Source organism: Topomyia yanbarensis, chromosome 3 (assembly GCF_030247195.1).
Source record: "Topomyia yanbarensis strain Yona2022 chromosome 3, ASM3024719v1, whole genome shotgun sequence".
NCBI classification, from domain to species: Eukaryota; Metazoa; Arthropoda; class Insecta; order Diptera; family Culicidae; genus Topomyia; species Topomyia yanbarensis.
The window spans coordinates 161,072,339-161,086,811 of record NC_080672.1 but is presented as its reverse complement, the minus strand read 5'-3'; the positions used below and the strand labels follow the sequence as shown (position 1 = coordinate 161,086,811).

The window sequence follows — 14,473 nt, the reverse complement described above, 5'->3', positions numbered from 1 at the left end:
CTCTGTTCCAGATCGCAGTTACGACCGACTGCAACCATAACTGCAACGTATACTCATCCCTAATCGGAGTACGACAAACAAAACTTAATACACTCGAATCTCCCAATTGTACCTTACGATGGTTTTTTTTATCTCTCAAGAGTTATTTCTCTTTTCAACTTTCTTTTCTTATATGGAAATTGAAGAGAAAGAGCCGTTCGTATGTACGTCACATATAAATGAGCTGTAGTCCGTCGACAAGAACACTTTACATCAGAACAAATCAAACCGATTCCGGCTGTGGACCAAATTCTGGTCGCTATCAATATCGATGAAACGATGATTACCAGAGCTTCTTCTCGGCTTAAATCGTATTTCAATCCGGGAATCGAAGAGTTCCCTTCGGCACCTCTGAGAAGACACATTAACGTTTTGGTGATTCTGCTTCTTCTTGAGTTCTCTTGCTAGTGGCATTTTTCAACTTACTGGAAATCCATTCCATAAAAAGCAAAATAGCGAAACATCAACAACTATCGTGGAATAACTTCATTGAGTGCCTTCTCGAGCTGGTGATTATGGAATCACTTCAAGGTCAATACCAATCAGTCGCTCTGCTTGCTAACTGTGGAGTTAATCAAACGAACGTTTCTACCTACAGTCTGCTGTCTACATGTATAGGGCCAGTGCTATAAGCAATCAAAGCAATCGAAGAAGAAAAGTCGTCCCAAGCCAGTGTTAACAATAAAGTAGTGTTACTTTCAGCGGTGCGGTATCGATAGTTTATTTCAAGATGTTTGAAACTCAGCAGCAAAAGGTGAACAATTTTCGGTACAATACAATAGTCGTCTGTTATAAACATTGCTCAATCCTCCCTAGTATTTGCGAAGAGGAACTCTTATTAAAAGTGCAAATGGTAGACTTACGGAAGTTGTCGTCAAACAATTCCACCACACTCGTTATGCTGTACTTATAACGTTTAAAACCATGGTGATGACGGAAAGCTATGCTATGGATGACAACATGCAATACGGGGTTGAGCATGAAAATGTTAGTATCAAGACACCCGTTTCTATTGACAATGATATGCGTCTGCACGATCTATACCCGGGTACTACCAATAAATTCATTACAACCATCATGTAGGAATACGTAACGGTGGAATCCGTAAAATTTGAAACCTGGAGATTTTTTGTTCTCCAGATTTTTCCAACAGTGTTCTTGTCGTGAGAATGCGAGTAACGAAACCTATTCCTTCATACCTGAATTTTCAATACGAAATTGAAGTTTGAAACCTGGAGATTTTTTTCTCCAGATTTTTCCAACGGTGTTCTTGTCGTGAGAATACGAGTGATGAAACCTATTCCTTCACACCTGAATTTTCAATACAAAATTGAAGGTGTGGTGATCTCAAATCACGGTAAGCACATATAAAGGACAAAGCCCCCATGTCTGCTACAAGAAGACACACTACGTGAAACCATGTATATGCAGCTCTAATCAAACAATATCAACTGTCCTCATCAACATCAACTAAATCACAAACAACCGGAGTTGCAACTCAGGCACTAACGATTGTTGGAACAACAGAACCTACGCACAACGTGTCCGATCATTGTGATGCCACTTCCCATTCAACTGCCAGCACCACCGATAATAAAGTAAATGACAAAGAACACGGATACACGATCATGGCCCGTAAATTCTATAAACAACTCAAACCAGGTAATTGTGAAAACTCATACAACATCAACAGCGAGAATATCATGAACGAAAACGATTAACCGGACTAAGTGATCCCCAAGCCACAACAGGCAATACAGTTAATGGATCTCCAAAAAGAAATAAATCCTTTACACAAAGTAACAAATCGCGTACACAAGATGGATATACAATAAAATTCGATTTAAATATTTATACACATTGTTAATATTAAAAGATCCACGGCTCAGGTAAGCTTTATCCGTGTCAAATAAATGAAATAAAAAATTGCCTAATAGACGATTAACATGGCTTCACGCCTGTACGCTGAACACATACCAACCTGCCGATGTCGCACTCAAACTGATATTATTTACACCTAGCTATCCGCCAGTTTTCGTATAACAATCGATAAAATAGAAAAAATTTGGAAGCAACGGTATATTTTGCAGCTCTTTCGATCGTAGCTCTTAGATCGAGAAATAATGGTTGTCATTGGACATTTCCAGGTATAGCGCAGGAAAGCTAATTGGGACCGTTCATGTTTCTGCTTTACATAAATGACGAGTACTTAATGCTCAAAACTCGTCGCCGGTCCTGCATGGACTATCTTAGCATGAAACTTTCGCTGATAGTGGTGTAGCAAGAACTGCGTGAGTGTACATCCGAAAAAGTGCTTAGTGATCGAATTCCGACGAGACTTTCTGGCAAAGCTCTTTTTCCCAGACCCCCACACCTTTTTAACTACCAAAGCTCTGCCTGCCAAACTCCAGAACCTTTTAACAGCCAAAAACATGTGGAGAAGGCACAGTCAATTGAAAGGTAACGGGGGAGGCAGCACGCTTTCGACTGTCCTATTTTTTACTCGTCTGATATGGTCACCCTACTGTTGGGCAAAGGTCGGCAAGCAACATTAACTAATACTTTTACAAAAGATTTGATTATATTGTAGCGTGTATTCTAATTCAATTCGTTCTATCATCAATTCAATTGTATTTGTATGATGCAGTAACTATATTTGGTCTATAGTGCAAAGAATGCATGATTCTAATTTAGAATATGCACGAAAGAATTTAATGCATTATTTGCACTGGGGAAATATTTTGGGTGTTCATATAATTATTATATACTGAAAATAAAGAAAAGCCTAGATACACAACAAGCTAATCACATCACATCACATCGCTAGATTCAAATTAATGCAACATTTCTTCTTAACACAAAAGCACTTAACAATAACACAACTTGAAATGCGATAACGGTTCGTTCCAGTAAATAGTAAACAAATTCCCACACGCTAAAAATATAAATAATATAGTTGTCGTAAAATCGTATTTTTGTGCCAATAAAAAGTTACATCTTTTAACCTGTAAAATTGTGAGCTGCTCGGTGAGCTGTGATAGCAAGCGCAGTCAGTTCATGTGCGACATGTTTCGCCTTAACCACATATTGTTCATATGACAAAATTAGTAAAAACATACATCGATAACATTTGATGGATATTTTTGTTACTGCCAATTCGGGTTCAGGTTTCTTTCCTACTGTGCATAATTTAGTGATTTGTTATCAACATATTTTGCATCAATAATACTTTTACAGAAAGGTTCGCGGCACCATCAAGAAGGAACCTTTTGATTTCCATTAAGATATTATCAGTAAGTGTGGTACTTTAATAGCTGATAAATTTTTGGTACCTTATAGCGAATGCACGGAATGTTCTACGCATTTTACAACTATATAAAGATAGTAACTCATTGAGCAGCACACAGTTAAAAGATTTAGCTTATTTGATTCAGAGTTGATATAGAAATGTTAATATTTACGCTTCCTCTGTTGATAGCATTAGCCGCTGCATCGAGAGATCCACGATGTGTGCAGTACAAGGCGAACTCAAAAGCCTTAACATTGCCCCACAGAAGTGATTGTACGAAGTTCCACATTTGTGATTCTCAGGGAACCGCGCTTGAAATGAAATGTCCGCCAAACACCTTCTTCAGTGCGGATGATGGGGTTTGCTCGTTCGACAGCTCTGCCTGTGATGGGTCAGAACCCATTTATAAACCAATAGTACCAGAGGTTGAGCCCGAGAATGGTATCATTAATCAACAAAACCCTTTAGATGCAGTATGTTCCAAGAATTTTTCAGATACATTTTAATCCATTTCATTCAAATATTTCAGGCGTGTTATGATTTGCCGTCTGGAGCAACTCTACCCTTGGTTGGAGATTGCTTTTCATACATAGTATGCCTACGTGGGAAACCCATTATTTTAGTATGTCCAGAGGGTTTAGCATATGACCACAGAAACAGTAAGTGTGAGTTTAAGGAAGCAGCAAACTGTGAAGTATATAATCCGCGAGCACCAAACAAGCCTGTGAGGCCTGCCAGTCCGTATTTAGGTGAAGATAATTCAGTAGCACAAATTCATGTGGCATCTTCAGAGGAGGTGCAAGGTAACCATCTTACTTGGCCAGGCAACCAACCATCGAGACCAATCATACCTCTACCAGAACACGAACAGCCAATATTACCGATGCCTCAGGTTCCAATACTTTCTCCAAATCTTCCAATACTTCCCCCTCAAATCCCAATCATTCCGGAATCGGAAGCACCTGTTCAACCTCCGCAAGATTCCAATAACGAACCGGTCTTCACCCCATACCAGCACATATTTATCAACGATCCACGCTGTTTGAGAAGAACCGATCCAAACAATCCGATAATGCTTGCTCACGCCAGAGACTGCGGAAGATATATCGTCTGTGTTGGCAATACTGCAGTTGAAAAGAATTGCCCAATTGGTCAGCACTGGAGCACAGATAACGGATGGTGTGATTTCCCTACTCGTGCTAAGTGTAAACTGCTGTAATTTGAATAAACTATTGAAATAAAATAAATATTTGAGAGACAATGTACGGTAATTCCAGTTTTCAATTCGCCCTCCTAAAATATTTCACACCAAAAAAGAATGAAATTTTAACGACATGTAAATCAATACAAATGTAAACTAACGAAGCTTGAATCAAAAATTTGATTGAAAATTAAATTGAATTCGATGCACTCAATTGGCGCATCAAAAATCTTACAATTTTACATTTTCATTCGTGTGATATTACATGTCTTTCATTTTATAGCAATATTGGATTAAAAATACAATACATGAAACCGTAATTTTCAATGAACGTGTAAAATTACAATAAAATTCGTTGAAGAAAGCACGACAAGTTGTGTGTATTTGTAGTGGAACTTAATTTTACATGTATATTCATGCTCCAAATATGTGCATGAAAATAAATTTAAAATTACAAAATATTTGTTTCTGAGAACTTTTCAACTAGCATAAAAAGATTATGTGATCGCTGATTACGATTCTGATAACAGAATTTAAAAATTCTAAATAGAAACTACACAATGGCAGCAATTTTTTTAAGAAACTCGCGAATTTTGTTACAATGATCATAAAACTCGATTTACGAAAGTTTTTGGGGTCGCTTATTACGATTCTGATGTCAGAATCAGAATGAGCGATCCCGAAAACCGCTTTGTATATCGTTTTAGGCCAATATAAAAACCATAAAATTTAGCAAGGAACGGTCGCCATATTGGATCCGCCATTTTGAATTTTATATTTTCGACATCAGAATCAGAATCAGTGACCCCGAAAACCCTCTTGTAAGAACGTTCTGGGTTAATATAAAAAACATGAAATTTAGCCAAGTACAGTCGCTATATTGGATCCGCCATTTTGAATTTTACATTTCGACGTCATAATTAGAATCGGCGGTCCCAAAAACCCCCTTGTAAGACGTATTAGGCCAATATAAAAACATGAAATTTAGCCAAGCGCTGTCGCCATATTGGATCCGCCATTTTGAATTTTACATTATCGACGTCATAATCAGAATCAGCGATCTCGTAAACCTATATAAAGCTAAATGTAACAGTATTAAGGTTGAACAGAGAATAAGCAAAAATCGAAAACGAAAAAAAGCAGTTTTTTTCCACACCGTTAGATGCGTTAGATCTTCATAAAAATCAATCAGCTTATGTAGAATGTTGTTAAAGTACTGCTGATTTTTATAAAAATTTAACACACGGTGTGGAAAAAAAAACTGCCTTTTCGTTTTCGATTTTTGCCCATTCTCTGATCAACCTTAACAACGAAAAATAAATTCTCGTCGCAAATTTGTGAAATTTAAAAAAGTTGCATTTTTTTTGGTGAAAATGGGCATCTTTAATCGAATTTTCCCATCGAATTGGGCTTAGGAGCAAAGCAAACAAAAAGGAGGCAGGGATTTAGGGTTCCAACTAAATCGTGAAGAAATTTTTGAAAAGAATTTGAACGGGACTTCACAGTTTAAAACCAAAGTTTTGAAAAATTTAAAAAATAACATTTTTAGGCGAAAATCTTTGATATCTTTTATCGAATTTTCCTAGCAAACTTGGGAGCAGAACAACGTACACGTCCCACCTACAGCTCCTAAGCCTTTTTTATTGGATTTCTAGTTAGCGTTGACATATAAATACGTTTTCTTTCTTTTAATCAACTCTTAGGGATGTAAGGAGTACAACTGGCACAAAAGATTATGTGAATTTGCTAATTACATATTAGTTATAAACATAGTTGGATCCTGTGTACATTTTTCGCGACATGTCAAGCCACCCGTACAGTCACGCTCTGCTGAAAATGTCTCATGTCTCAAACAGGTTAGCTTCCAAGCCTCGATGGTTGGTCTCGTGACATATCATGGAATTTAAATGCGTCATCGGTTTTGAGACTGGTCATGAGGATAATTTACCTGTCGCGCGTAAGGCGATACCAGTCACAAAGTTTACGAACCTGTACAAAGATGAATATTTTGTTATGGTTTGCTAGTTTGACCTGTATCTTATTCTTGATCGTTTAAGTACCGTGCAGTGGCAGATAAACGGAATGGTAGACGCTATATAAATTCTATTATTTTGAACTTTTTTCAACTTTTTGATAATAAATGTTGCGAGTTACGAGGAGTTGAAAATCAATAGTTTTAGACATTTTAAACGAGCACTAGGAAGTAAATGCGTCAAAATCGAAAAATTTTCATCTCTTCACAAATAAATATTGTTTGTTATTGAGAGTTACGAGGAGTTGAAAATCAATTGTTTTAGACATTTTAAACGCACACTGGGAAGTAAATGCGTCAAAATCGAAAAATTTTCAACTTTTCACAGATAAATATTGTTAGTTATTCTGTATTGATTTTGTTGGCTATTTTCGGCAAATGAGAGACTAAGAGCAACGAAAGCAATGAAATTGAAAGACGGATAGGTATTCTAGAGCGAATCAGTTATAAACTTAGAACGGAAAACTAGAACTAGGCAGGCTCATATGGGCATGATCGAAAGGAAATGCGAAGAATTCTTTGCCTTCTGCAGAGTAGGAGTTGGGCATTGCACCCAAGTCTACCGCATGGTCTATGGTAGAACATAACTCATCATCATGATTTACCGCCGGCGTCGCCTGCCTAGTTCTAGTTTTCCGTTCTAAGTCTATAACTGATTCGCTCTAGAATACCTATCCGTCTTTCAATTTCATTGCTTTCGTTGCTCTTAGTCTCTCATTTGCCGAAAATAGCCAACAATATCGATACAGTAGAACCTTGCGGCAATTAAAACATAGTAACATATTGTTTGTTATTGCGAGTTACGAGGAGTTGAAAATCAATAGTTTTAAACATTTTAAACGCACACAGGAAAGTAAATGCGTCATAATGGAAAAAAAAATCAACTTTCACACAAAATTTTTATTTGTTATTGCTAGTTACGTGAAGTGTAAAAACGATAGTATTGGACTTTTTAGACACACATTAGTAAGTAAATGTGTCAAAATGGAAAAATTTTCAACTTTTCGCTAATAATTTTTTTTTGTTTTTAGAATTACAGTAAGATTCCGTTTTTGGCACGTTCCGTTTTTGGCATGCTCCCATTTTGGCACACTCCGATTTTGGCAAGAAATGCGTTCCGTTTTTGTCAATGTTCTTATTGTACATAATAAATCTTTTCTTATAGTTTCAATACTTTACTGTGACAATTGTGCGATGTTTTTCGCAATGTTGTTTTAAAAAAGCGTTATGCATGTAAAGGTTAACTATAGTTTACACTATATGTGTCGTATTTAATGATAACAATAAGTATAAAAATGTATTGTTTATGTATAATACAACTCGTAGCAGTGTAACTAGTGTTAGACGGAATCAATTTTTATAGTCGAGTGCAGATGAATGCGCTACACCGCATAATACAACATCACTACAAAACTTGGCACTAAATTTGCAGTACATATCGAAAGCCCGTATTTGGGAATAAAAAACTAATAGCTCCCAAATAGTTTATGATTAGAGCTTCCATCTCGGGAATTTATTACCCGGGAATCCGGGATTTTTGGATTTCCCGGGATTCCCGATTCCTGGGAAATTATGTTTTCTCATTCCCGGGATTCGGAAATCCCGGGAAAAAGCTTTTTAATTTAATCCAAAAGGCTTAGGTTCTGCAAATGAAATTCTGTAGGAAATATTTTGACCGGTAAACATTGTGCATAGTGATTGCGAATTATGCTTTTTCAACTGATTTGCAGATCAAAGGAATATATAGCTTAAGCTCGCAGATATTTTTGTTGTGATTTTTTCAAGTATATAGTCCAAGCCTTACTAAAGCTAAAGAATGTGCGTATTTTCATGCAAAAATGGATAAATTTGCCGGCCGTTGTTCCGAAACATTTCCTTACAGTAGCGTTAGCGGGGCGCAAGATATCTCTGCAACCGATGAGCCGATTGACCAGGTTTTTAACAGCTCATTTTAATAGTTAGATTTTAAATGAAAGGGCCTGCAACACACAAATTAGTTATGGAAATAGTGTTACTTTCTCAAAAAATCAATCATTGTTTGTTTTAAAAATTGTTTGTAGAGGTATTGTGCTTAACTCAAACGCTATTTAAAATAAGAAATGTTTCTAGAACATCTGTAGAAATATTTGGTCGGTTCATCGAATGCATAATTCGTATAATTTGTTTTACCGGAACTGTAATATCTGCTTTATCGAGAATTTTGCATGCCCGGATATTTAAATTTTTAGATGTATAAAAAGTAATGCAGAATACTGTATCCGTCATGTCATGTCATATCATTCGCATTCAAACTCTTTGAATGTCGCTTTCAAAGACGCGCGCTGGATTTTTGAAGGACCTTAAGATCACGAAATTCAGATTCTGATAGATACTCGCTCGTAACAGGAAATCAATGGTAAAGTCTACACCCATCGCTGCACATTTCGTCCATTATCTGCTTGATTTTGATTCATACTCCAGCAGCTGCGTTTAGTAAATCCTCCCAATTATAATCCTAATTACCAAATATAAGTTGTACATATACCCAAGAAAAATCTTTAAAAGAAGCTGATGTTATGCAAACTGAATGACGAGTTATCAAATGATTCAGTGATGTGTACTCCACCCAATCGACATCTTCTGACAACTGCTTTTAAGACAGATATACCTGCAATCAAACGGGTATGAAAACTTTTCAATTTTACCTTTTGTTTTCAAGAAAATGATCCACTTTTTTTATTTTTTTCCATATTCCCGGGATCCTGGGATTTCCCGGGAAATTTCATATCTATTTCCTGAATCCCGGGAAGCTGAAAACCGCCGGGAAGTGGAAGCTCTATTTATGATGTCTTTGGCAAATTTGTTAGTTTTTTTGGCGATTTTTTCAAATAATTGGACTTAGGGTGGTCCTTGTGGTTAGGGTGTTCAAAGTATCGACTGTTTAGATGTGTGAAGTTTACCTGCGCAATGCCCTACAATATAACATAAATAAATTAAAGCAAATTTGCTGAATAAACAAGGCTACCTATAATGGTTAAATTGTTATGATTTTTTAAAAGGATTTGAGGTAGGGTGGCTCTTGAAAAATTGGGTTGCTTATATTATCTTGAATTTTCAGAAAGAAGAGATCACAGCCCCAGGAGCGAAATCAACACTATTATGCAGTGAATTGTTCGAGTTTTGACGTCCAGTGGGCCGAAGTGACTCGAATTAAATGATATGTTACACCTTCGTAATGAGGGGCATTGTACTCGAGAAGTTAGCGAAGGTTGTGAGAATTCTACTGGACGATGCACAATGTCGCCTAGCCTTACAAAACATCAAAATTTTATTTTGGATTTTTCCTGATTTAAACTTTTTGCCTTTCTCATAAAGAAAGGATATGCAATCACTCTGAAAACCGACTTTTTAGCCGATGCCCGGAGGGCCGAGTCTCATGTACCATTCGACTCAGTTCGTCGAAATTGACAAATGTCTGTATGTATGTGTGTATGTGTGTGTGTTTTCAACTCTCACTCACTTTTCTCAGAGATGGCTGAACCGAATCGCTCAAACTTGATTTCAAATGAAAGGTATAACGCTCCTATAAGCTGCTATTGAATTTTTTGTCGATCGGACGGAGTTACGGGTTGAAGAGTGCGGTCACACAGCAAATTCCCATATAAAATGGTAACACCATTATGTCCAAATGGTGTAATACATATCAAAAAGGGTGCAAAATAACTCGGATTTGCGGGTCTAGATCACTAATGATCATTCTAAGCAGCTTTGACCACATTGGCCACCTATGACGGTTCTAGATGCCACCAGGTACTTTCCAAGTTCGTAAGTTAATCTCACACTTGTTTCCCAGGTCATTCTTGACCGATTTTTATAAACTTGGTTTCAAATGAAAGATAAAATACTCCCATGGACTGTTATTGAATTTCATTCGAATTTGACATTTGGTTCCGGAGTAACAGGTTGTTTATTGCAACCACACAGGAATTTCCCATATAAACCGATACATTCGTAATACTTCAAAGGTTAAAAATCCATTTCTATTTGCAAGTCTAGATAACATCATTTCTATTTACAAGACTAGATCACTGATGGCCAATCAAAGATTCTTTGGATATAATGTCCACTATCAACAGTTCCTAAATTTTCGGTTTCTGGACGTATTCCAGAATTAGTCACATCGATTGCTCGGTGATGACTGAACCGATTTTCATAAACCAAATCTCAAATGGTGAGTATAATATGCGGTTGGGTGTTGCATACTCCATCAGCCCCCTCTCAGCTTCCCCTCATACCATCTCTTTCTACATCAACCCCCCTCCCCCTCCCTCTCCTTTGACCTACATTTTCTTCATCCGCCATATACATTTTTAGAGAATTTCGTCCCATAGCCACATATTATAAGTGAATTTGGAGTCGCTCAGCTCAAATTTGATATCGAAAAGATCAGATCAATTCATCTTATAGTGATAAATTGATTTTATCACACATTTTTGATATAAGTTTTGCCAATAGTTGGTAATGAATACGAATGAGAACATAAATAAACTATCCGATTTCATTATCGTCAATTCGGTTCTTGCGGATTAGATTTCACCATACTTTAGTGAACTGTAACTTTTTTTACCATAAATTTTATATTAGATGAGAAAATCTATCGACATTCTTACTATTTTTACAGCTATCAACTCGGTATCGTGTGTTGGTTTTAATCGACGATTTTATTAATTGTGTGTTTAGGCTAGCCTCAATTCGGTTGATTTCTTAGCTGTATTTTTGATTTAGGTATAACACTTTTTTACATTTTAACGACATTTAATTAGCTAGAGAGTACTGGGTAGGGAAAGTTATGAAAATTAAGGGCCATACCCCTCCAGACGCCTTTCTACTACTTATGCGCAAATTAAAAAGTATTGATGCCTTGTTAACTTAGTGTCGACTATCAGAGATAGTACTTCATCAGCCTTTAACTTCGCAAATTATGTAGCATAAGCACTCAAGTTAACTAGCAGAATTTTCATAATAACTTGTATCAATTTTAGACAATTCTAATACAGTGAAGATCCGTTTTTAACAGCCCTTTGGTGAGTTTTAGGCTGTTATAACGGGGATATTGACAAAATCGGGACATATATTTTTCTTTCTTTTTAACAAACCGAAGCTTTTAAAATATTCTTCTTTAGTCCCTAGATATAGCTTCATAACCCTTTCCGATTATCTTCTATATATATAAAACAAAGTTGGCGTACGTAAGACCGCGCATCACTTGAAAACGGCATGATGGATTTGCGCAATTTGTTCTTCATTTTGTTGGAAATTTTATGTAGAACAATGTTAGTTAGAAATAAAATCTGTAAATCTTTGATGATCCTCCAATTAGTGCAATTATGCTTTTCTCATATATGAGCACATTTGTTGGAAATTTTATGTAGAACAATGTTAGATAGAAATAAAATCTGTAAATCTTTGATGATCCTCCAATTAGTGCAATTATGCTTTTCTCATATATGAGCACATTTGTTGGAAATTTTATGTAGAACAATGTTAGTTAGAAATAAAATCTGTAAATCTTTGATGATCCTCCAATTAGTGCAATTATGCTTTTCTCATATATGAGCACATTTGTTGGAAATTTTATGTAGAACAATGTTAGATAGAAATAAAATCCGTAAATCTTTGATGATCCTCCAATTAGTGCAATTATGCTTTTCTCATATATGAGCACATTTGTTGGAAATTTTATGTAGAACAATGTTAGATAGAAATAAAATCTGTAAATCTTTGATGATCCTCCAATTAGTGCAATTATGCTGTTCTCATATATGAGCACATTTGTTGGAAATTTTATGTAGAACAATGTTAGATAGAAATAAAATCTGTAAATCTTTGATGATCCTCCAATTAGTGCAATTATGCTTTTCTCATATATGAGCACATCTATATATATATATATATATATATATATATATATATATATATATATATATATATATATATATATATATATATATATATATATATATATATATATATATATATATATATATATATATATATATATATATATATATATATATATATATATATATATATATATATATATATATATATATATATATATATATATATATATATATATATATATATATATATATATATATATATATATATATATATATATATATATATATATATATATATATATATATATATATATATATATATATATATAAAACAAAGTTGGCGTTTTTAAGACAGCGCATCACTTAAGAACGGCATGATGGATTTGCGCAATTTGTTCTTCATTTTGTTGGAAATTTTATGTAGAACAATGTTAGTTAGAAATAAAATCTGTAAATCTTTGATGATCCTCCAATTAGTGCAATTATGCTTTTCTCATATATGAGCACATTTGTTGGAAATTTTATGTAGAACAATGTTAGATAGAAAAAAATCCGTAAATCTTTGATGATCCTCCAATTAGTGCAATTATGCTTTTCTCATATATGAGCACATTTGTTGGAAATTTTATGTAGAACAATGTTAGATAGAAATAAAATCCGTAAATCTTTGATGATCCTCCAATTAGTGCAATTATGCTTTTCTCATATATGAGCACATTTGTTGGAAATTTTATGTAGAACAATGTTAGATAGAAATAAAATCTGTAAATCTTTGATGATCCTCCAATTAGTGCAATTATGCTTTTCTCATATATGAGCACATTTGTTGGAAATTTTATGTAGAACAATGTTAGATAGAAAAAAAATCCGTAAATCTTTGATGATCCTCCAATTAGTGCAATTATGCTTTTCTCATATATGAGCACATTTGTTGGAAATTTTATGTAGAACAATGTTAGATAGAAATAAAATCTGTAAATCTTTGATGATCCTCCAATTAGTGCAATTATGCTTTTCTCATATATGAGCACATTTGTTGGAAATTTTATGTAGAACAATGTTAGATAGAAAAAAAATCCGTAAATCTTTGATGATCCTCCAATTAGTGCAATTATGCTTTTCTCATATATGAGCACATTTGTTGGAAATTTTATGTAGAACAATGTTAGATAGAAATAAAATCTGTAAATCTTTGATGATCCTCCAATTAGTGCAATTATGCTTTTCTCATATATGAGCACATTTGTTGGAAATTTTATGTAGAACAATGTTAGATAGAAATAAAATCCGTAAATCTTTGATGATCCTCCAATTAGTGCAATTATTCTTTTCTCATATATGAGCACATTTGTTGGAAATTTTATGTAGAACAATGTTAGATAGAAATAAAATCTGTAAATCTTTGATGATCCTCCAATTAGTGCAATTATGCTTTTCTCATATATGAGCACATTTGTTGGAAATTTTATGTAGAACAATGTTAGATAGAAATAAAATCTGTAAATCTTTGATGATCCTCCAATTAGTGCAATTATGCTTTTCTCATATATGAGCACATCTATATATATATATATATATATATATATATATATATATATATATATATATATATATATATATATATATATATATATATATATATATATATATATATATATATATATATATATATATATATATATATATATATATATATATATATATATATATATATATATATATATATATATATATATATATATATATATATATATATATATATATATATATATATATATATATATATATATATATATATAACAAAGTTGGCGTTTTTAAGACAGCGCATCACTTAAGAACGGCATGATGGATTTGCGCAATTTGTTCTTCATTTTGTTGGAAATTTTATGTAGAACAATGTTAGATAGAAATAAAATCTGTAAATCTTTGATGATCCTCCAATTAGTGCAATTATGCTTTTCTCATATATGAGCACATTTGTTGGAAATTTTATGTAGAACAATGTTAGATAGAAATAAAATCCGTAAATC

At 34.1% G+C, this 14,473-nt stretch overlaps 1 protein-coding gene across 1 annotated transcript in view; it reads left to right on the top strand.

Annotated features, from left to right (window-relative positions):
• LOC131687348 (uncharacterized) overlaps positions 1 to 14,473 on the top strand; it is a 96,509-nt gene that overhangs the window by 30,602 nt on the left and 51,434 nt on the right. Inside the window, exons 4-8 of the mRNA XM_058971426.1 lie at positions 856 to 1,087; positions 1,292 to 1,396; positions 1,471 to 1,701; positions 3,467 to 3,801; positions 3,858 to 4,543. Coding sequence (XP_058827409.1) covers positions 856 to 1,087; positions 1,292 to 1,396; positions 1,471 to 1,701; positions 3,467 to 3,801; positions 3,858 to 4,543 — 1,589 coding nt within the window. The remainder of the gene's footprint in view (positions 1 to 855; positions 1,088 to 1,291; positions 1,397 to 1,470; positions 1,702 to 3,466; positions 3,802 to 3,857; positions 4,544 to 14,473) is intronic.